The 25432-nt window shown below is 44.9% G+C and overlaps 1 protein-coding gene across 1 annotated transcript in view; it reads left to right on the forward strand.

The window, feature by feature from the left end:
* Positions 1-9410: 9410 nt before the first annotated feature.
* Shrm (shroom) overlaps positions 9411-25432 on the forward strand; it is a 161701-nt gene continuing 145679 nt past the window's right edge. The window contains exon 1 of the mRNA XM_076392771.1: positions 9411-9565. Within this exon, the coding sequence (XP_076248886.1) occupies positions 9411-9565 (155 nt within the window). The remainder of the gene's footprint in view (positions 9566-25432) is intronic.

The following is a 25432-nucleotide window of genomic DNA, read 5'->3' on the forward strand; positions in this document are numbered from 1 at the left end:
ACGACAGTGTCCGGAGTCATCGCCACACGGCTATTCCGTCAATAACAGGTCTTTGCCAACGCTGCTTTCGTAACGAAGCTCCGTCAAATGTCACTTCCCTGTCATTCTCAAGACCGTGCACCACAGACTGTCCACTGTTACAACAGGGACAGAAAGATTCTTTTCAACTCGTAATTATATCGTTCACTTTACGACGCTTGAGGTCATCGTCTCCTTGCGCAGTCTCGATCCATCAATTATGTACCATACAGAATTAAATTAATTTCATACCAACCATTCGAGGTTGAACTGTCGTTTAACGCATTCAATGATTCTCTGCGCCTAGCTCATGATTCCCTCGAATCGAATCCCATCGCGTCATTAGATTAGTAGAAAGAAGCAAAATATTACTCGAGCGCTTACGAGGGTTCATTGAGAGATTCAAGTTGTGAAGGTAAGGGTCTCTCAAGGACACCATGCAAGCTGGTCCTCGTTCTCCAGACTTAATGACCGTCAAGAGTCATAGCTTGTGCTCGCGTGCACGCGTTGCTCCGTCACTTTACCGAGGATCTGAAACGTTGAAATGCTTGTAATATCTCTCTTACCTTGTTATATTAGTGGGACTTCAGGTAATACGTTTCCTCATGTCCTTTTCATCCAGGTGAACAAAACATTCGTGGCTGCATATTAGCTTTGAGCGAAGTAACTGCAATTTCGTAATAGGTACTTAGTGGCACTTTCCTGGAAGTGTTCTCCCATTTCCACAAAAGAGTCTCCAATAATTTCGTCAGACGTTCATACAAGGAATCACGGTATAACCGTTACCTACCATCCATCCAATAATAATCTATCGTTACACGGGGAAAGAAGTTCCGTGCACTAAAAGTACAGCTAACTATAATTCAGTCTCGACGATAAATCTGTTTGTGCGGCAGGGAGGAAGAACGAGGGCTACGAGAGCGTAATTAAAAATAAAGCAGCACGGAAACATTGAGTCGTCTGCTGTAAGCTGTCTCCTCTCTTTACGAACGACGTCCACGACGGGGAGAAGAAGCTCGTTCGTGGAGGTGGACAACATTCTCGTCCCACGTCCCTGCTGGACGGTACATCGCGTGGTCTGTGAAACCAGCGACGGAAAATCGATCGTCGATCGATCGGCGATAAGGTTCCGGCCAGGACTTGGATAGGAAGTCGGCCGCCCACTTGTGCTCGATCGCTTCGTCCGGTGAAAGTGGCTTGTATCTCTGTGTCATTGTGATGGAACTAATTAAGACCTCGTCGTAATGACTTTCACATAGATTAGCATACGTGGACGATTCGTCGCGGCAGCTATTAATTACTCCTGATGCACGTATGTACACCGCAGGGTGCACGACATGGTTCCACTGCTCTTCGCGGTTGGCAGATATTTATTTTCGAGATCGTGGCTTTAGGAATAAAAATTCTAAACCAGAATCCTCGAAAAAAGGGGAACATGGGCGCTGTAGTATCTTGTATTCAGTTCTACCGGCATGTCTCGACGTTTATGTTGGCCACGCACACTGCCACGGTATATAATTTATATGAGAAGAAAGAGTCGAAACCGTGAGCAGAAGATCATTATAGTACCATGAGGACCACTATTAAAACTGAGTGTAATTGAAGCAATTACAGCTACACGATACCCCATGTTGTTTGTAAACTTCTAAGCTTTGCTACTAGTTAAAAGGCAAGGACTGTCTTTCTTGATATCACAGTAACCTTCTTATAAACGTCGTCGCGGTTCATGTGCGTTAGAGTCATGGATGCAAATGGAACAACCTAAACGGGTTTGCAAACACGATCACACAGGCAGTGTATGAGACGTGGCTGTTTAGTGTGTCATAAGTACGCGTAATTCAACGTGTCAGTCCGCCCCTATTAATATTAATTTATTGCTTTCGTATCTATGGCTGGGATTTTTTTTCATTTTGTCAAGTAAACTACATGGCAAATAAATTACCGAGATCATATAAAAGTACGGTTACACCCACGTCGCGAATTTTAATGAATACAAATTGCTTGTGCCAAAGAATCGTTTGGTAGAGACCTATTAACCCAAATATAGATATCACAAATGTATCACAGAAGAAATCAAAAACCAAATGAGTCATATCGATATACAGGGCGTTTAATGCCAGAGGGTGATAGCCAGAGTTGTAGTAAAACATTATCTAAATAACCAGTCGAATAAAATATAAATTATAAAAGATAGTCAACGGACGTCGATTCTAGCTAGGTATCTTTATTCGAATAGTCATGAATCGAAGATAATCTTTGTATTCATGGAGTGTTTCATCTTTGGTGTCAAGTCACTTTTTTATCTTTATTTGTTTCTTTAGCCAACGATATATTTGAGCTCGAATAATTTTCAAGCGTGCGCCGAACGCTACTAATGACGGGTGTTAGAAATTTTAAAAGGTGATTGTATATACTAAAATTAGACAAAAATCAAGATAGACGAAATTGCGTTTCGTCGAAAAAACATCTAAAGATACGCACGAATGCGTCTGACTTGAGATTTATTCCACTGATTTCACTGTGTCTGACATGGCCATTACACGCCAGCAGTAGAATAAGTCTTAAACCAGACACATCTCACACGCAATTTTGTCATTTTTTATTTCGTCTTATTTTGACACGTAGAATCATCCCTTAAAATTTCTGACACCTGTTGTCAAATAATCTATTTAACATGGGCGAGGCATTTCCTCCTTTGCGTTGAAAGTTGGATTCCTAAGTACATAAATTATAGTACAAAATAGTTAATTTTCATTTACCTTGGATTATAGTTATGCAGACCAACCCAATGCCATGTTTTTATCTAATCACACGTAGGTACTCGCAGGTAATGACAGGTAAGGGCAGGTACTCACAGGTAATCATAGGTAATTAGTTTATGCAATGGACAGAACAGAATCGAACAACTTGGGCCTGATGCTTTCAATAAGTATTGATTAAGTCCTTGCTTGTAGCCAGTGGTTGGCAGAGCTTGTTGTACATACGGTTATACTTATGCATGTAAATCACAACAGCGTCACGGACTCTTGAACGTAGACGGCTTACAACCTAGACAAAACGACTGGACTAATGGCGGGACAACGCGAGATAAGATTCGCGGGAAACTAAGTGGTCTATTCTACGCCTTTGTTTCAAAGGTGTATCGTGGCGTCGGCGGTCGCATTTCGTATGAAATATACAATGGGAAGGCAAAGCGAAGTGCTCGTGAAAGTACACATGTGCCAGATCACGATCTTCTGGTCCCAAAGTACTCGAATACTGTTTTATTCCTGCGACGATTGGAGACGCTTTGTCAGGACTTAAAATATGTATATTGACATCGATAACCAGCTGGTACACGAACAAGCTTGGTATTTCGGTTGTAGGATTCAATCGTATTTCATATCTCAACTAACAACTTTCTAGTACCGACAACAGCTCATAATAACTGAATATGTATTATCAAACAAATCTTTCAAGAAATAACCCTTGAGAACTGGAACAATATCATGACAAAGAACAGCCTCTGTAAGTCATCCTGATCCTCTCAATTACATCCGAACAACTTCCTATAGGATAGACGAGATACCAAAAACGGGAAAAATAATGGTTCTTTGTTAATGCCTAGGCAACTGTAAGAAGCCTATCCTCGATGACAGCTGCCCTGACAGATACGTGGACAGCGTCCATTCCATTTTAATCGAACAGTTAACGAACCACCGGCCAGGCCCCATTGTCAGCGATGCCTCTCGAATAGATCGATGCTCGTTCCCCTTGACTCCGTATAATTACACCCTGCGTTTCAATGGAGCCGTGGCTAGAACGCGCGCCTCTTTCCTCCACTGGCGAACGATTCACTCGGCCAGACAAAAGCATCGCTCGACCCTTTTTAACCTGCGCGTTCCTCCGAAGGTGTCCTGCTGCCTCTACCGACGCACTTGTCCCGCGCTGCCAATGAAACCAAAGAAAACACAGCCAGCTACAATACGGACGTTGACAGCGAATCACGCGGTAATTACGATCCTCGTACGCGTGGACTCTGGAGTAAATTCGCGTCTCGGCTACATCCTATTGCCAACTCCTTTTGATCACCGATCGTACGAACACGCTAATGCCGTCTCGGAGACTCTTGCCACGTTCCTTAGCAGTCTTAGCGCACACTCCCTCGAGACGTCAACGTCATCAGGCGTACCTTAGCGCGAGATCTCACGGTGCAAATCATTTCTGTGGGAGGGTTAGCGGGTTCATCGTGGCGCGTTTCGTTTGACTACTCTTTGAAATGTGATCGTCGTTGGACACGGACTCGACGAAATTTAGAGTTTATTTCGAGCTGCAGAATTATTCGGGGTAGATTGGCAGTTAGTGTGCGCAATAATGGAATAATTCCAAGTGGCGATCCTCGAGCTTCCAGCGTCAAGAACAGAATCTTTTTGCTGGGTATCCAGCAGGCATCGCAGGCAGAGCTGAAATGAACGCCGGATAACGATGTTTTCTTTTAATTCACTGCGTCGACAGTCACGAGCTCGCGCGCCGTATTTGTCGAAGATGGCTATGCGCGCATAGGTTGGGCGAGGTTTTCCGAAGCTGTGTCGCGAAATTCGTGGGCCCATTATCCTCTTTCACGGGTGCTGTGCATTAAGTACCGTGTGCACAATCGCGGCTACGACCTTGCTCGTGACCGTGACCCTCTCCTCGTACGAGAGAACCATCCTGCACTCTGTGGTTCGCTACACTCGACGGCCATGAGATCGGCTTCCAACGTGCTTGCAGTCCCGAGGGCTCTCGGCCGTTATTCACCTGTTTTCACCGTCGAACGCGCTTGCTCTCCCTTTGGCTGCTTCTTACTTCTTGTTTTTCTTACGTTGCTAAGCTATTGAGTATCGTGCACATCACTCGCGAACGACTCGTAAGTTAGCCAGGTTGAAAAATCCATATCCGCTTTCGAAAGTGAGTTCCGCGCCGTTAGCAATTATATGATATCCATATTCTTATTAACTTATTAGTGAGAATAGTAGAAGCAATACAGGAATATCTCGCTTTATGATTATATACTGTTCATACAAACGGAATTCAAGCAACCTGTGTGACGAGTAGTGTAATGATTTCGCACTTAGACAAATATTATTACCATGGTTTTCATGAATACGCGCTCACATGACTTATGAGTGCATCTTAGGCAATTCGTGTAAAGAAAATCCCAGGTAACGCAGAGCAGTGTCGAATGAACTGTATCAGCTTACTTACCTGTTAACTTATTATTTCTGTTTTCTCAGTTGACGTTATTACGACGCCAATGCGATTATAATGCAACGATTCCATCCTCCATTTCTCTGTTTCTTAGACGTAGTATATATATAATATCAACAACTGTCTGTTCATGTCAGTGGACTAATAATACATAACTAGTTGCTGTCGCAGTAGCCGTCACTAAATATAGCAGTGGGGAATTAACGTTACGTAATTCAGAACGATATCTGGACCGTTATCAAGGATGGTCTTAGTTCTAGAAATTCCCAGATATTTTCTTCCTCCGGCTCGTTCACCTTGGGTGGTACGAAAGGGTAGAATGAGATATTGATTGAGAATGAGATACAGCTACTCTACACAAACTAATGAAATTCTAAAGTTGGTATACAGTTGAACCTCGATAACTCAAAGCTCAAGAGAAGAGTTCAAATCTTTGAGTTACATATAGAGGAGTCGACTTATCGAAATTATCGAGTAAGAGAGATTTAATCTACAAAAATTCAACCTACAGAGACTTTGTATGGGAATTAATAATTTGCTAATTAATATGGCTTAAAGAAAAGAAAATTTAATTTCAACTGAGAAAGTGCCTCTTTAACATCTTAAGTTTCCTTTTAGAACTCATTTTACTTAACGTAAATGCGAAAACGATAACTTAAAATGCGGAGGCGATGGGAATTATGCGTTCAATTTACGATAAACGATTAACTGGCATGGACATGCACGTGATTAGAGGATAGAAAGATAGAGACACAGCTAGTGTTATCTTATGTTTCCCATCATTTATTTCTTTGACAAACTAGAACACACAACTATAACTTTAAGTTACAAGCAGCAACGATAACAGTTTGATAAGGCTCGATGCACATGAATTTTCTTTATTTTTCCAATTACAAACAACAAAGACAGACATATGATTGCAACGAGATTGTACGTAAAATATCGCTTGTGTGCATCGGGCATTACAGAGCGACACCCTGACTTGTAGAGGTTCGACTATTTTAAATTCTAGTTACAGAGGTAAACAATAATTTACAGAGGTTTTACTTTTAAAAATGATTTATAAAGGTTTTCGAATTAAAGAATTTCAAGTTATCGATACTTAACTCTATTTTTAGAATAAATATGTTTAGACGTTAGGACAAATAAAATGACAGAAATATTGAGAAATGAGTTTGAAGAACTCGTGTGGATAACAACGGATTGTAAACCCAGGACAATTCCAGACCGACACCCGACACCATTGTAATTATAAATAGCACAGATCGTTTACCATGCATTCTCACGATCAATTTCACGGTCCATGTCTACGTCGTCTTCATGACGTCTCAATTTCCACGGGAAAATCGCGGTCGAAGTGACGGGAGACGCTCGACGAGGAAAAGTGGAAGTGTTCAAGGGCAGCAATTAAATCCGAGCCTCATTGGCGGGCAACGCCGGTGATCCCAGCTCGTTATCTTCGTTCCTGTTATTGTCGGAGCAACGTGGCCACACCGTGTACACGTACACAGCCGCAGAAGGGACGAGGCGATGGCGACGGGTAAAAGCATCGGGAGCGCAAGAACAGCCAACGCGAAGGAACTCGAGCTCGAGCGTGCAGGGTTAGGAGAGAAAAGGGAATACTGGACAGTTGCTGTTGGTACACCGCACCGCCGCTACGTGCTTTTATTGCGGAGACGTTGCTCGATCGCCCCGATTGACGCGTGTAGTTTTATTCTGCGCAATAATCGTCGAGATCCTCTCGTGTCTAATAGAGACGAAACGAGCCGGGAACGGAACTTCTTGCGACGTTAATTGACAAGCCTACCCCCATACGGGAGAAAAACGTAAAGTGAGTTTATTAAGAGGCCGAATAAGTATACCGAGGGGTGGCTCTGCACATGATTGATAAACGTCATTACTCCTTTACCGCGCTGTTATTATAAATTCCTTCCACCAAGAAAACCAAGAGGTATTCTCTGTTCCGCTACTTTACTTCACTTATGTACATGGTTTTGTTACTGCGCTGTGTGGTAGAATAAAAAAAGCTTGGACATGGTTGTTAGGTCATATATTTATGCGACTTAAGGTAAAGGTTTTGGATAATATCTTTAACCTTATTTTAACATTAAAGTTGTACAAAACACTTTGATCGCAAAGTCAGTATCGTTTCTCTTCGACGGTAGAAGATTCTGAAAATAATGAAATACACACATGAATACCTCAGCATCTCGTGCCATCTTTTGGTACAGCAACCGAACTTTAGCAATATATATAATACATAATCGTTTTCTTTGTCTCGGGTGTCATCGACATCATTCGGGTGCTTCCGTAATTCAGAAACGAAGCGACCCGCATTCCATGTTCCGCGAGGGTTGCCGCCATTTTTCTGCAGTGCGATCCGAAACCCGATTTGTCTCGCGTCGCAGTTTACGGTGGTCGACTTTACTTCTTCCGAACCAGTACAGTCGCCACGCTTTAATACAAAACCGACGGAAAGCAATTACGAGCGCAAGTTCTCGAGCCCCGCAAAATCGATCAAAGTGCTAGTGGCAATTTCTCCGGTGCGCCGATCGCGATTCCTTTCACTGACGCTCCACGATGCCCCTTAACGATCTAGGAGCACTGGCGAGGGTGTTCACGGTCCCGTCGTTATCGAGATAAACAAGGAAGAAGAAGGAGAAGGGGGAAAGAGGTCGGGGCGGGCGAACAGCGGCGTGGAAGAAGGCTCGAGAAGTAGAGGAAGAGGGTAGCGTCTCCTCACAGGTGTCGCTTCAGAGCGCTACCACTCGAGGCAACATTTGCTGCTGGTACCGTGAACGCGAACGGTGAACCGATGCACCGACGCCGTGCGTTCAGCGTCGCTCCCGAACATCCTCTCGCGCGCTAACCCGCAACTTAAGTCTCGTTTCCCGCGTTCCCGCGTCCAGGCAACAGAAAGACAGCAGTCTCGGTTTTCACGTCGATGGAAAAAGTGTCGCGACACCGGTAACGGCTCGCTCGGTTCGTGATCGGCTAGTTTCGAGCGTAAGGCTCGTGGCAGCATGGGATCGTGATCGACCTATCGAGCTACGAAAATCAGAGGCATTCGGCGTCGTGATGGCGTCCGTTCGTGACTGTCCGCGCGAAAACTTCCGGGTCGGCCTACGAAATACGAGATCGCGAGTTACGGGCCTCTCGCTTGGATCTCTCGGTGGATCGTGTTTCTCGGCGTATTCGCCGAGGTTACAGTAACAGAAGAGACTCGGCCAGGTTGGTGATCTTCCGAGGTCGGAAGCCACGAGCGTGTAATCGTGCGCGAAGAATTCTCGTGATGGACGTTTGAGAGGAAGAGGAGCGTCACCGTTAGCCGCGGAAAGAGAGTTTCATCGAGAAGTTACATCGAAGCGGCGGAGAGAAGGACGCGGAGCGAGGGGATTGCACGCAGGAGGTAAGGTGCAGGGTGGCATCGATCGTTTGGACAAAGTTGACCGGTGGGACGAGAAGACCGGTCGCGCGAAACGGCACACTGTCACGGGCCGGTTCGTGCGTGTAGAAGCGCGTGAGTGCGTGCGTACGAGGACGGCCGTTATGTAATCCGCTTCAGCCTACGCCGCGTGCATGAGTAATTTCAAAATCGCGATCGGAAGTTATTCCAACTCGAATACATAAATACAGCGATACCTCTGCGCGGGAATATTCAAATATCGATTCGAAAGGTGAAGCTTCGAATAGCAGTTTCAAGATAATCAAGCTTTCGAGTAGAAATAATTGACAGTTCAGAGTAAATCAGAGAGACGCTTACTTTCGTCGTCGACTGAAGCCTAAAAGGAAACGGTACGTGGATTTTTGCACAGATCCTCGGTCTTTCGTGCGAGCAGAGTGGCGCACGCAGAGACGCTGAGTCGAAGAAGAATACTATCTAATAGCGGCAATCGGAAGATTACTTTTCCCCAGTTCGATGCTCGCTTAATCAAGGGAGAAGATCGGCTTGATCGCAAGCGAGAAGCTTGACCGATCCGTTAGAGGTTAAAGGCTGCTACACACTGCCATGGGACCGCGACCGACCGTGAACGTCGCCGCGGTTCCTTTCTGTGCTCGATCGTACGCGGCGAGGGTGCGGTGAAGTGACTCCGCAAGAACGCGAGACCAGGACTATCTCGACGGGGATTCCCAGCGAGGGTGAAGCGATCGAGAGTGACACGGATATGGATGACAACGTGCTGAATGGCCTGCACTCGGAGCAGTGGCTGCCCATGTTCGAGAAAGGGGAGAAGAGGGCGAATTCCTTGAGTAGCGGAGCATTCAGGTTCATCCGCACGCGGAGCAGTATCCGGCGGGAACTTAAAAGGCAGTGCAACAGGTAAGAAAGTTCATCGTTTTGTTGCATGCATGTAGGCGTAACAATTGAAAGCCCTGCGTGGGAGGTAAGATATATTTTAGGTGCATGGACTGTTCGATTATATTTCTTCAAATAATCGCCTATATTTCTGAATCATTATTCAGATGAATATGAAGCTATGTCTGCACTGAAGCAACAACAAGAAACATTTTGTCGCCTTTTGTTGCTGTGTGTTTCGAAATGCTTTCAATAAACACCAACATATCAAAATATTTTATCCACACTGAAGAAATATAATCCAAATAATATTTGGGATTCGTTTGAGCTTTCTTTGGGTTTCAAGGCGGCATTTGTCGTTGACATCAAAAACACAAAGATACCTAAAGAAACATTCGGCAATAAGCAACAACTTTTCAAGATAGGTACATGGAACAACTACGACAAGTTCCTCATTGTTGCTACAGTAACAACAAACATTCGATATTTCAGAGTTCAGTATCCTTATTATTTGCAAACACATCTTAACTCATGATCCTCGGGGACATTAAACTACCGAGCTCTCAAACATTCGTTTCGGAGAATAAAATCACACTGTCGATATCACACACCTCTCACGCGATCCAATGCAGCAGATCAATCAAATAACAGTATATCTCAATTGACGAATTAGAATGTGAAATGGTAAAACAGCAGCGAGTCCGCAGAGGAGTGGAACGGAACGGTGTGTCGGGTCAATGTCTAGGTTCGCGATCGATCGAGGTTCGATCCTCTCGGTCAGACAGCCATTCTGGTCTGCGTAAATCATTGGACGTCTCCAGTCGGGGTATTCTTTGTCGTCGCTCGGAATCCTGAGCGGCCATTAGCCGGTGTCGTCGCCTAATCCGTCGGGCACGCGTGTCCCGCGGGGCAGCGGATTCTTCGGATTATAGCAACGGGATACTGGTTGATCGGCGGCCAGAGAATGAGCCGCGACGAACCAGGAAGCAGAAGCAATCTGCAGAATTCGCGGTCCTTGCGGTGCGTGAGAAGGCCCGGGATTACTAATAGTCGACCGTGGAATCCGAGACGGTCGGTTGTCTTACGGCTTCGTGATCCCTCGCAGCGATGACGAACGCGCGGCTCGCCGCGATGGAAAAGTAATTATCATTTGTAATTCGAGAAACGGTTGTACGGCGATATTAGCAGCAGGTAACCACCAACGCTCGATTATGCGTGTGTAGGCGGTGAGAAGCAGCCGTGGAAACGCAACGGAAACCGCGACAGCTTTTACTCTGGCTACTGGGGAATGCTGCTACTTGCTGCGTAACTTATATGCGAGGATAGCCTGTTTTATGGGGCGGTCTTCGCAGGGGGCACACGCGGGGAGTTCCGGTGGCTCCATTTGTCAGAGGAATGATAATTGAAATGGTCGTGGCTGGCGAACAAGAGCAAATAGTTGAGGATGTTGAAGGAAATGGAGAGAATGATTTAACAAGAATGTATATGCGAAGAAATATGAATGTGTTGCGTGAAAAGTAGCGTAAAGGTGTGACGAGCAAAAAGAAGTTTGTAGAAGTTATTGCGCCATGTATATAAATATGCAGGGTGTCAAGGAAGAGATAGAAAAAGGATGATTCTACCTACAAAAATGAATTGAAAATGTAGAATAACAGCAGTTGGTTGAAGACTGCGATTCGAAAAAGATTCCCTGAAATATTGCCGTACACTGTGCATGGGAAGTATGATTTAGAAGGGATATTTTTATTCATGCCGTTCGAATTAGAAATTCCGTGTGGGTTTGTGATTTACCGCGACATGAGAGAACTGTTCCACCATCAGGGCGATCCGATAAACGGTCCACGATAGCGAACACAGACAAGAGGACATCGTAAATTGGTACAACGCAGTAACAAGCTGAGCCGAAGAACAACGACGTTTCTCCCAAAGAACGCGGGAATTAATAACACTCGTGTTCAGAATAAATTCAAACATTTGTAGGGTGGGGATCTCTAATGTTCTTATTAATCTTTGACACTGATTGGATTACGTGCTGTCGCTAGCTTGCTACAAACGAAATTCTGGGTCGTAACAAAATGTATCTCGATAAATTATAAGCGACATAAATTCCATCGCGACTGCAGGAAGCAATATTAAACAGGAATTCAAAAGTCTTTAATCATACAATCGACCTTGCACTTTCTTCGCAAGAAGAAGTAAAAGAAACGTTTAATTGCTTTATCTAGAAAATCTAATTACCCATATTTTCATTCTTATACTCTTTAGAAATCAATCGAATCAAGGTTTCCGCATTCAAACAAAGCTTCGATTGGAGAAAATTGACCTTTTACATATTTTTGCGCAGAGTCGTTCTTTTCTTGGTCACCCTACGAATTTGTCCCCACCCTGTATGCCGTCCATTTAAGGAAAGAGGAAGAACGCGAAGGTTCCTCTTGGAGGGGAGACGGAGCAGGAGATCGAACAGAAAGAATTACCGCAATATATTCCGCGTTTTAATGTTGAGCCGGATCGACCGAAACGTCGAGTTCGCTCGTTCTTGGGCCCCCGTCGCGCATAATAAGGCCCTCGTGGAGGGCCACGAACAGCCGACTTTGGCTCTGCAGCTTCTCCACCGCCGTCGTCCGCGCACAAACACGCACACGTGGGTCGCAGAATCGCGCGCACGAACACACGACGACCCGACACACGTCGAGAAACCGTGCGGTTCGAACACTTCCGTGTTGTACGACTAATGAATCGCCTTCTCTCTCGGAGCTCTTCCACCCTCCTCTCGGCCTCTTTTCCCCTTTGCTCGTTCGTCTGGCCATCTCGCTGGCCGATCGCCGCGCTTCTCCAATCAAGCTCATACGCGCATATTTATTGGCTGTATCGATGCACCCGATAAAGTCTGACCTTATCTACATCCGCCGAGAGGTTTTCGACAATGCTGTCTTCGAGCGCTTCGTCCTGGACCGTATTTATTCAGCTCCGTTCCCTGCTGGGGACGAACGCGCTCCTGTCGCTGATAAGGGATTTGTAGCTTCGTCCGTGGAGAATTTAAATGCGATACTTCGATACTGTGGTAATTGAAACAGGCTGGGCTTTTGGGAGGTGAATTTCTTCTGGGCTAATGAGGAGAGAACTTTTAACGTTGTATGTACATTGTATTGTAAATCGTTGGTAAGTGCAGTTGAGTTGCTTGAGAATTATTCACTGCTGAGCGCAATGGGAGCGCTTATATTGTAAGTTTCTTATAAATATCTGTGGTTGTAAGACGGAAAAAGCTATGTAACATAGTCAAAAATTTCGAGCTAAGGTCTTAATTATAATCTAAAATCTAAAATTTACATTTTCAGAAAGAAGACAGGATATTAAAAGAATTTTTTCACTTAAAAATAAAGGTTCAAGAAGATACAAGTCCATGAGACAGGTTTGAAGATGAAATCTTTAAACATCAATATCTCGAAAACAAAAACATGTGACTTAGGTCATTTTGTCTTATAACTACAGATATTACCAAGAGCTTATCAAAGCAGGATATTAGGTGACTTTAGTTCTTTTTGTAGGAAACCTTATTACAGGGGCAGATACCTCAACTACATTTTCCATGATATTTTATTAAAAAACTGTAATTTGCATAGCAATAAGAAAATAATCTAGTTCGATAGGTTTGAGTATGCACATTTTGTATACCGTGGCCTGTGTTTCCCATGCTTAAAGGGCAATAAAGATAGCAACGACGCATCCATCAAGACTCACAAGGATTCTAGAATCTAGAAATGATACAAATGTTCTACATAACGATTTAGGTTTGGTTATGTAGCAACATTCCTGCCATTGATTTCGATTAATACCAGATAACTCTCACTTAATCCAGTCACCGACTCCGGGAGTAGTTTCCTCGACTTCTAGAAACATGTATTACGTTTTACTAAAATTCTCTCAATCTTCTTTTGACAGTTAAGTAATTCTAAACTCGAGAATTTAAGCCGTGTTGCTCATAGTCATTAGCGGACTTGAGTCTGCATTTAAACATAATAAAAATGTTTTTACACTCATCAGTCCTCGCATCCTCACCGATAAATTTTCTCCTCCCTTTCTTTCATGAGTTTTCTCACGCACTCGGAGATTTTATTTGTCGGAGCCGAGGTCGTGCGAATCGTCGAACCAGCGAATATACTTGTCCCGAGTCGAATCGCACTGTCTACATATGTTATCGCGGCCTTATCGACGGGAACGTGAGAAATCGGACACACATGCGAAGCCAATGGCCGATCCACGGCGGTGTCTCGCGATTAGGGAAAAGTAAGACGGCGGCGATTGACCGTTAGGCTCGTTTAATGGAGTTTCCGTTTATGTAAATCATGTTAATGAGCTCGGGATTGGTGCGCGTAAGAGGAGCAGTGCTTAAGCTTTCATGCTGGGATTGTCGGGAAAAAATAAGTGAAACCTTTATCGTTGACATAGGATTTCCGTAATTAGTTTGAAGTATATAAAAAGAAGACACAGGAATGTGCTCTTGCACATTCTTGAGACATTTACGTCTCATATTTCTTATAATTGATTGCATAAATCAGCATCTCTTGCCCAACCAGTTATGGGAGTCGTAATTTTGCATTTGTCTCAGATGAAATTCGAAAGTGTCGTGACTCGGTATTGCGCGATAGACAAATCGGTGGCAGAAAACGGAGGGCAGGCGAATAATGCGTAACAGGGCATGTACCTGTATCTGAATTTCATATTCCGTGTACGGTTCAACGGATCCGACCCCGCCGCCACGATCTCTGGCTATTACTCATAACCATTACGTTCAGGTTCAGGCACTGATATTATCCGATGCAGGCTGATAAGCCGTTTAGACGGTTTCCAGCGCGGCTCATTGTGTGTATACGTCCTGTGCACCAGCTGTACATGGACGCGCGTGGTTGCAGGCCGATGCAGATAAGTGATAAGCAAGGACGTGCTTATGAAACTTGGCACCTCGCTATCCGCATCTTGGATCTTCCGACTGACCAGCCTTCGAAATAATCCATAAATGCTGCGCCGCTGCCTATCATTAGTTCGCGCAATCGAGTTACAGATCTGCATGAATTCGATTCTGACATTGATCGAGCGTTCGCCGTTCGACTGTTCGGTGCCCACTCCGGAAGTGTCGCGTGGTTACGTTCGATCCTTATCGTCAGTGTCCGGTTAGAAAACGCGATTAAATTCTACGTCGCTCAGAGTTGCATCCTCCTGTCTCGAGCAATGAGTTTCGTCGACTGTTCTTCCTTCTCTTCTTCTTGGTCCCTCGCAAAGACAGTAATGATAGTCCGCGGCGTGGTGTCGGCGGTAACGCGTTTTTGCATCGTGGAAATCGATGTGCCGCGGCTGGTATCTACATCGAAGTATTCGAACAATGGTCTCCACTTAAGAACACGTCGGTACTAGCCGTGATAAATGGCATGCAATTCTCAGGTTTCTGCCCTTGACATGACTCTATCGTGGTCTCGCGAACGAACGTCCCACAACCGATGTCATTTCACGGGCTAAGCCTCCGGGGGAAACATGTATGGCATCAGCCTCTTCCTACCCTGGATAAATGATGCATAACGCTCCTCGACTATTCGCGCTGTTCAATGAAACTTTTAACAGCTATTCCTCGGACTGAGATGCGACGTTCAGTAGAGGAATTACATAATCGATTCGATCTTCGACGAAAATTCAAAGGAATAAATAAATTTAGACAAGCCTACCGTTGCTGTTTGAAGTTTACCCTGGATATTCAAGCAACTGGCAACCACTGCTTTAACATTTACCTAACACCTCGATAACTGGAACATGTTTATTTATTTCACTGAACGCTGACGCTATCCATTGCCCGAGTTTGTTCTCTCAACAATGCAGAATCGAGGCATGGATTTTATTCACGCTCAATGACGAAAGACAGTGGCGCAACCGTGCACTGCAAACACCCTAAGAGGACTCATTTTTCCGATCTCGTGACGTGAAACGATGCAGGAACGAATTCAAGCTATCCTTGACATTTAACTGAAACGTTACACTATCTTTACCGCAATTTTCTGTCATTACTCGTTGCGCTAAGTTACATTCCACCGTGGAGAATTATATCTGTGACGTTTATCGAATTGCCCTCCCTTGTCCAGCAGGGAAGATACCAAAAACCGGCAGATACGCGTTAAACAACGCGCCTGTACTTGTATGTGGTACATGATGGTGTACCGTTATCAACGCCGATCCGATCGCGAGGAACGCCAGGGAAGAGCGAGTCTTGATAAATAACATCGGGAACCGTCCCCTTCTTCCTCCACGCGCCCATCGTTTCGGTGGTCTTCAAAGGAAAGTGATGAGACGAGATAACGGACAAACTGGCTCGGAGCCACCGGGACCTCGATTAAAGGCGCAAACTCAACGACCGAAGAGCATGTCCACTGTGTCCTAACGTCGCGGCCTGTCGTCACTTGGCAACATTACACGCGAATTCGAATAATTACGGTGTATCTTTCGAACGAACGATTACACGAGGAAACCTTTGCTCGTTAATGGCCTACAATTTTTGTTCAATCGTCTTAGGTCGAATAAAGGATTGAATGGCAGCAGGAAGCATATATTATGAAGAAGTCGCTGAAGGTATTTATGTGACTACACGTAAAAAACATAAAAAAGGTGCGTTTCATTTATAATTGTACTAAATACTACCCTCGAGGTCAGTAGAATAAGCCGTCAGGGTTCAGTCAGCGGTTTCTGGGACACCATAGATACTCTAATGCATTCAGCCGGTTCTTTCCTATTACGGGACGCTTCCTAGGACGAGAAGCACAATTTCACAGGCAATTCAGCGGGCAGCGAGTGCCTCGAGAACCGATAATGGTTCTCGAGGAGGTTTCAGGTTCACTGGAGTACTCACTCCTGACGGGGAGGATCGGATAAAGATCTAAATGCCTGCATAGCCGTATGTATGGCACGCCAAGGAAGATCCTTAAATACTAGCACGGTAACGAAGGTAAAGGTTTCTCGTGACGTCCGCTTCGGCTGGAGCCGTCAGGGGTCAGTGAGCGCTCCGGTCGGCAAACCCGACTCTGAATTCTCGATCGTTTCGCCTCGTCCTCCCTTTTGCTTCCCTTTCTTTCCTCTCTCGATCCTTCCTCCAGTTTTCCCTCGCCGACGGGGACTCACTCGCCGCTACGAACAAATCCACTCTGATAAGTCCCGCGACGCGATTTATTACCTAGCCCCGGGTCAAAGGCTCCCTCGAAGTGGAAACTATTAAGCGGGGGTCCAACATGGCGCCACGGTTCGCGGAAGTTCAGAAGGGACGAGCCGCGATTCGTCTTGATCTCGTGCTCTTGGAAAACCTAAGTGGAAGTTATAAATCGCTCGTTGTCGATGCAAGGCCAATTTCTGAAGAGATTGGCCCAAGAGTAACCAGCTCGTTTACCGACCTATTAATTTCATAGTTGACGGACGATTAACTTTGAATTATCTTCTGATTCGCAATCGTCAATGCTTCGTCTCGTTTCCTCGACTAATTGCAATTGAATCATTTGCGCGCGTATATGTAGTAGGTCAAAATGCCAGGTTTTATTAGCTCTCACGGCAGATATTGAAGGATTAGTTATGTAAAGGTAATCTGTGAATTTAAAGGAGAAACAAGGTGGGTTAATTGAAAGGACGCATTTTGAAGAAAATGTACGAAAGCTACAATTTGTTTACCACTTGACGGTCATTAACCCAATAGTACAATTAGTATACATAAGATAAAAATGTTATGCACGTGTCGAAGATGAATGAATAATTAATTCAGTAGTTCTTTTACCGGTTGGAATCAATTCTCCGCACGAAAACTTTCCTTGTACTAAGGAATACGAAACACGAGACTACATTGAGTAAAGTCTGAGGACAAGCATTGAAGTTCAGAACTTAAAGTAGGGGTGGTCTAACAATAACGCTATTAATAATTTTAAACAGAAAGAAAATGTCTGCAATCAACCTTCCTTTCTCTAAGGTCACCAAATTCAATTTACATAAAATTTGCTCGTAATTGTAATCAAATTCACTAATCGAATGTCCGGATAATCGAGAAGCGAAAGGTAAGAATTTAACTTGTTTATAACATTGTAGCTTGTAATGTACTCTTAAAATTATCCTACCTGTTCTGCATTAATTTTTTATATGAAATAGTATCTACAATTGGGTAACGAAGAACTCGAGACGTTTCAAGGGGAGATTCGAGATACGTCATTTTACACCAGTCCTAATTACTTTAGTCTGTCATTTTATACCGGCGCAGCGTTTAATCAGCGGTGCAATCGGCTTAACGGGAACCCCATTACAATGGGTAATAGGATTTTTCTTACGTTACTGCTTTGACAGACGAGCCTCGAAGCTTTTGTGCGTCCTGCGCATCTACGTGCTGGTGTATACGGTATATGATTATAATAGTGTCTCCCCAGTGTGCGTGTCACGAACGATTGATAAAGGTTCCTATTCAATCGAGAGGCTGAATGGAAAGTAGAAAAGACCAGGTGCGAATACTAGTAATTAGACTCTAATAAGATTCTCTGGAATATAAATATTGCAAGAGAAAGCAAACGTTTAATTTAATAAAATATTATAGTAACGTCATGCTTCCGTAAACGTAACAGATATAGTAGAATTTTCCTGAGTCTCGTGACCTCTCTTCTCGGTCTCATTTCCAGTCTCTGAAAGCCTCGGCTGATAGTCGTTGCATTAGAGTCCTCTGTTTGACCCGACCTCGTGAACCCCGCTCCACCCATAGCTCCTCTGGAACTCGCGTGAGCCTCGACTCTCGCGTAAAAGGATCCTACCTCCTCCAGTGCCTCCTCGCTCGTCACTTCCATTCGCCCTTCCTTTGGTCTCGCTCGGTCCCATCGGCGCGATCTCTCGCGGGAAATGGAGCACACCGGTCGATTATATTCCAGCGAGGTCGGAGCCAGGCTGAACTTAAAGGCTGAGCCACGACGCGTTGCGGCTTGCATCACGGAACGCCTTTTGTGGCACTGTTATCCAATGGAAAGAGTCGGTTAACGTTCGTGTAATTCAATTAAAAATAACCGGTCGCAATTATTCGAGCAGGGAACTCGGTGAACGCAATACAACGTAGTTCGGCCGTTGTTAGAGCAATTTCCAAGGGATTACAGGGAAATCGCGCCTGGGATATAACTGTGTACCCAGCGTTTCTTGTCGTAATTAAGCAATTCAACGAGCTCCACGGGATCGTTCGGCGCCGATTATCGGTCGCTGGCTGGTTACATCGATGCTCATACACGTTAGGAGGTTCGATCATTAATAAATCGCTTTTAGCGAGGCAATTATGGGTGTGGGGTGTTTTAGAATGCATGCTAGCGTGGTACGATGCATCTCCCACCATCATCTTCGATGTTCCACGCAAATGGTACGTTGTGGGAGTTGTTTATATAGTTATTCACTGGGCGAATGGAACGAAGACGCGTTATTAGTCTTGGCGGAGGTGTGCAATTCGTCGACCGCGAACACGGGAACTATACCAGCGTGTTTCCGGCTCGACCTCGGCCCGAGGTCACGGCGTAATTCCACCTAAACAAATCGGTGCTTCGCAATCGAGAATCGCCCTCGCGTTTTACCCCATCCTTTCGTGCTCCTCCCTTTCGTCGATGGCCACGTATCATTTTCGCGAATGAGCGTTTATGAACGATCGCGCCGCGTTCGCGTGCTGTTTACACGATGTATTACACGTCGAATGATCAGCTAGCGTTCGATCATCGACTTCCATCTCTTCGGTTCGACTTCGCGCGAAAGGTCGTCGTTCGTTATAGTGATTTCGCGTGCGAGTCTCTTCCGCGATTTAGAAGTTTATTCCGCGATCGTTCATCGCAATTAGCTTGTCTTCGATGCTTGGGATGTGCCTATATCGAACTACTGAGTATACAGGAAATCGTACCTACACGCTTGCTGCCTGACACGTTGAGACCACCTATGAGGAACTACATTATATTAAAATTGCATATCATTATCAGGCCTATAAATTCCTGGGCCAATTTCTCGATTTTCAGATAGAGCGTATGGAATATAATTTCATTCTTCTGTTTAGACTCTACACCATAAATACACAGTACATACCAGTAAGTATCTAGTCAAATTTCTCTTCTCGCCTGCACGTTCACCAGATGTCTCGGGACGTTGGAATTCGTCGATTTCGTTTCATCAACCAGGGCATCTATGCATACCCACGAATCGTCACTTTCACACTTGTGTCGTATCTGAGGAAAGAATTTTTCCTACTTAGTAGCGAGAACAAGGTTCCTCTGCTCGTGTTTGTTCCGGCTGCAGAGGATCACGACCGGATGAGCGATATTCTAGAAGCGTGAGTCGCGACGACAATCACTTGTCATCCACTTAATCAACGTACAGCCAGATCGAATTCTGTTGCGAGAGAGTCGCCAAGAAGTCGCGATTTCAGCCGCAGCCCCATTGATCTGACTATACCACAGCATAATGAATATTTTATAAGAATAGAGAGCTAACCTTCGAGTCAGAGACTCGACCGCGCAAAAGCTTCCTCCTGCAATAGATGACTATCCCGCTGCTGCACCAGATGAGTCAAAGATAGTGAGTTACTATTTCAGAGTAAATCTGACACTGAATCTCGATTTTCTGAACAGAGAATCAGAATCGCAAGGAATTGAAATTTTCCATTGATTATGCATTAAACAATCTCAATTTTCTCGTTTCTTAAAACCTACCGAAGATAGCGACTCCCACGACACGGTGAACACGACATAAATGCCAAATCGTCATAAGGCTATGCGCTATGCCTCTCTCCTAGATCGCCTGAAGTCTCAATTCCTGAACGTCGCGTGGTTTCGTCGACAGGCTCCGGCTCCCTAGGCATGTCCATACCACTGTGTATATCGCAGAAGTATGATTGGTACGTATTTCACGGCGGGATCATTTCAATCGAGCATTATCGAGCCGGAGAAACCATAACGAGCCCACGTAGAGTTGCTTATGGTTGCCCCGGAGCAACCTGGTCAACGATCAGCAACAGCCACGCTCGTGTACGCGCGTACACGTGTACACAATACGCGGCGAAGGTGTACGCGCGTCATGCACCGCCGGTGAACCGCAGTATCATAAAACACGTATGTTTATATCGTGCCGCGTCGCGCTGCGTTACCTTTGCACACACGCGGTGCACCCATAGCGCATGTAACGCGCACGGAAATGCATGTATGTCGGCTACGTGCTCGTACTTACATAGACTGTCGTTGTAACTGCCTACTTGCGCCGGTAGCGCGTTGCTTCCATCCGACTCGAGGGGAGTACGCATATTGTTCCACGATTATGCTTCCATTTCCCAGCTCTGCAAGAGTGTACGTTCGCGCGAGTCCCGCGACCGCTCGCCGGGACGATTATCGCGGGTTTATCGGTCGCGCGACGCTTCTACGACTATCTCTGAGATTCTGCGATAGTTAGGATGCTTTTCCTGCGTCCTGGGGTTCTTAGAGACTAAGGCCTTTGGATAAAGCAACGCCAGTGGAATGGGAAATAGTGGCATTATGGAGCTCTAACTTTAGTCTTTGGTGTCATTGGAGAAAATAAGCTTGTGGGCTCTGAGGTTGGTAGTGTTAAAGCCTTATATTTGAAGAGATATCTGCAGGATAGAATCCCCACTTTGTTTAGCATTTCAGTTGTACCTATCTATTTTTTGTGACCTTGATGATGCAATTGAATCATGCGTTAGAGTTTTTGTATTTCTGATCTGATTTCGATATGCAAGAGTTGTCAACTTGTTATCAGTCGCACGACGAAAATAACAGTCAGCGCGAAAGGATCAGAAGCGTTAAGATCGTGGTTTATACGATCGTGACCCAAGCTGTGTAATTATAGGACGCAACGCGATAAAAGAGCTCTCGGATTCATAGTTTGACAGCAAATATATGCACGCCCACCGTTACTCCATCTTCTGTTCTTACTCCCTTCGCTTCAGCGGGTTCGCGCGCGTCCGCCATGAAATCGCGAGCCGTTGTGTTGCTCGCGCAAAAAGATTGCGCGCGGCAAGTCGTTAAGGAGGAGGAGCGACTATACGCGCATATCCGTGATCATCTGCTTTTAAATTATAATTTTCTTATTTACATTTCGCGTTAATTGCACGTTGCCTCGATCGAAGAGGATTCACGCAACTTTGTCTCCCGCGGTGATACCCATTCTTGTAAATTGGAGCGGAGGGCTGGTTTCTAAATATGTTTAGTGCTTAGATGTTTATAAGAACTGCTGTAAAATTGAAGATCAACGAGTTTAAGCATATTATCGTGAGACGGTACTGTAGGGAAATTGTAATATTGTGAGCTATTTAATTAGACCTCGAATCAGGTAAATCTGAAGTTATCTGCGGAGTGTTTACTTAAATACTTATGAACATTACTAGATACACATCAAATGTATACTTCAGGACTCGTGTAATTCTGTCTCATCTATTTAAAGATAGCCCTCCAGGTCCAGAAGTATTCATAACATTTCTACTGAAAATATCTTCTTGACCCTCAGGCATGTTTTCAAGAAATTTGACGTCAGTCTATACACCGAGGGTACTGATCTCTGGTGATGAATGCGAACCCGTTAAGAACATTCCTTCCATCCATCCTTTCACATACGGGAAACACCAAATTTCACAGCATATCTAAGTTCGACAGAATCGTGTTCTTCCTAGGTGCAAAACGGAGATCTTAACCCGCAATTTAAGAGGGCACGTGGTTTCGTGCATGCATCACGGTACTTACATGCGCGAGTATTACGCAGGAAGCTGGTATAATGAGTTAAGAGAAAGGAGACGGAGGGCGACCAGGGGCCAGAGGGAGGCGAAAAAGCTGGAGGAAAGGGAGGCAGAAGAAGGTGGAGAAGAAGGAAGGCAGACAATACTCGCCAAGGACAGGCGGTATTCAAATGCGTTCGTCGTTGCTGCTGCGGTTGCCTGCACGGCGAAACATTTTTGCAGACTACCATGGCTGCAGGACAACCGTCATTTTTTTTCTCCGCCAGGTAGAAGCGCTTCTTCTCTCCTCCTCTCCTGTCCTTTCCCTTCGTAACTCTCTTCTCTCTTCCACGAACCCTTCGTTCCGTCGTTTCTCGCGGCGCGAAAACGCGCCGCGTTCCCGCGCAAAAAGGAACACCCTCAACCCCTTTTCGCGTATATCACCGAGCTTTACTACTCATTGTCAGGAAATATAGCGACACGGTGACGCGCAGCGAATTCCTCGGGCGGCGCGGTACGATTCTGAGACGGTCGGCTCGCAAGAACACCGTTCGTCGTTAGCGAAACATAATTTCCGTTCTCGCGATTATCGAGAAATACTCGGCACGTGTGACGAGGACCTCGAATTCTTGGGATCCTCCAGCTATTTCGCTAACGTTTTAGGAACTTGCACCGCTCGTCACGCGGCCAGAGTAATGAATTGAAGAAAAACGCTCAGATATGCAAAATTTATTGCTATTACTCGTAATTACCGCGGGCTTTTTGTTGCACGTGAAATTACGAGACAAAGAGGCTCGGCTCGGGTGCAATTCGAAGCATTAAGGCTGGGGAAGGTGCGACAAGAATGGAGTTACGGCGACAATGTGTTGGGTTGAATAAGTAGTATAGTACTACCTTGGTACGAGTCGAATTTCCAGCTCGCGATACGAGACCGTCGCTGTTTCACAACTTTGTAGTTTACCGCGATGATGATAGCTATAAGCTATAAATTTTGTTACATACACTGGCGGCAGCATCTTTGTAACAAGAGATTAGGATATTTTTCTCTTATATTGCGGCACTTGTGTTCCTCGTTCGCATTTTAAATAGATGAAATACCTTTAGATTTCATTCATTCTCACTCATTCTATTCATTTCTTCATTTCTCTCTTTATTTCGTATTCTTACATAGAAACAAGGTAGTTCACAATACATGTAGATACATTCTGTTCTCCAAGTTATGGACTTGTATTGAGGTAATACAGCAGTCAGAAATTTCTACGGAAACTGTAAGAAGACTAAGAATAAACGGAAATCGTTTCCCTTGTCATGTCCTCTTTAGTTTTCCATACATATGGACAAAATATATGACATGTAAGCTTCGCCAAAAGAATTTGTGCAAGTTAGCTCCAGGTTGCGTCGCATGAAAAAAATTACAAGGTAAAAATTTCATCCTGTTGTCGGAATAGGATGAAATCTCGAAACACTTCGAACTGCGAGTGAGCGCAGGCTACTCGCGTTTGTGGTGGTAAAAAGTTTGGGAACTGGCAAAAAACAATTCAAAGCATTCACGCAACTAGCCTGCGGGCTGCTGAGTAAACAAACAATTTTCTGTACTCCATGTGAACCTGTGTATTTTTTGTGTTAGGCAATCTTTCACGAGGTAGAAAAAATTATGTTCTCAATTCTTTTTTCTATACAAGGTGGTCGACAATAGCTATCAAAAATTTTAGGGAGTAATTCTTCACGTCAAAATAGGACGAAAATTAAGAATGACGAAATTGCGTTTGGAGCTTTGATTCAGAGTTATTAATTGTTGCAAAAACGTATAATATTCGCGTGAAATGTGTCTGATTTAAGACTTATTCTACTGACAGCGTGCATTACTTATTGAGAAGAAGAAGAAGTCCCAAGTCAGGCGTATCAAAGTAATACTGTAATTTCTACAAATCGGATCTCGTATAGAAACGAGTCATTACATATTTTGTAAATAAGAATAGCAGCGATAACTGAACTGACGTGCATTTTCTCGCAATAGAAGGACAGCGCGGCCTTGTATTTCAGAATCTAATATCGAGATTGACCTCAATTCAACGTAATCATTTCATCGATTTTCTCATACAATCCATAGAAGGCCGAAGATCTGGGCGCAACCCGTTCACATTCCTCCGAAACTATCCAGCCGATGGCAAATATCCAGTGCCTTGTTGGAATCATTAGCCTGAGATCGTGTGACGTAACGAGCCAATCAGTGTCCCAATCGTTGGAGTAATGATTGTGTACCGAGACGTATTAGCATCATGGATGGATGGGGACGATACCGTTAAACAAAACCTCACCTCGTGATCTTTGCCCACGAAGGTCGAGCAGGGAGAGACTTCGCCAATGACGAAGACGATCTTGTTGAATCCAGACGCTTGTCTTTCGCTGGAGTCGACGTTTTTTTTCGTCTCTCTTGCAACGGAAAGGACGTCTGCGAACGGTACGTCTGTAATCCGGATCGTGACCTTTGAATCCGTTCAAGGTTCACGATCGGCGGCGGAGAGAGCAATCGAAGCTTCGTTGTCTTGTCTTTCGAATCTTTCGTACTCGATTCTCATGTCCGATGAAATATTTGACTACTTACTTGGAGGAAGACAGTCGGTGAAAAGGCATACTCGGAAACGGGAGCAAAGTCTGCCGTGTCACAGGATGACCTTGTTCAAAAGCAAAAGTAGAGTCATTTAATTTGTCTGGTGATGCAGCAAGCTAGTGTCACGAAAAGATTGCTTCACCGTAGGTCCACGGAAGTGAACGGAGAACCACAGATAGAATGGATAATGCCGCGCGTCTTGAAGAAAAATGACGGTCATCGGAGGCGTAATTGCTATCTTCGATCTGAAAAACGCAATCATCGCGAAGCGTTATCTGCGCGCGATGCTCCACGATACGTATTGCCCGCGTATCGTATATATCACAGGCTCGTTAAAACATCGAGAAAGTCCGGCCACACGGCCTGCTAGAGGAACACGTTTTCGCGTGGAATCAGGTTTGATTAATCACGCGACCAGCTAATAACAGTTTGTCGTGTGTGAAGTACCGGTGCAGACCATGGATTTAAACTTATTAGCGTACGGTAATTCCATTATAGTCTCTCGTAGCTCGGTGAATTACGTACCCCCGACGCGGCTATCGGTGGGCGG

Source organism: Calliopsis andreniformis, chromosome 2 (genome assembly GCF_051401765.1).
Source record: "Calliopsis andreniformis isolate RMS-2024a chromosome 2, iyCalAndr_principal, whole genome shotgun sequence".
NCBI lineage: Eukaryota > Metazoa > Arthropoda > Insecta > Hymenoptera > Andrenidae > Calliopsis > Calliopsis andreniformis.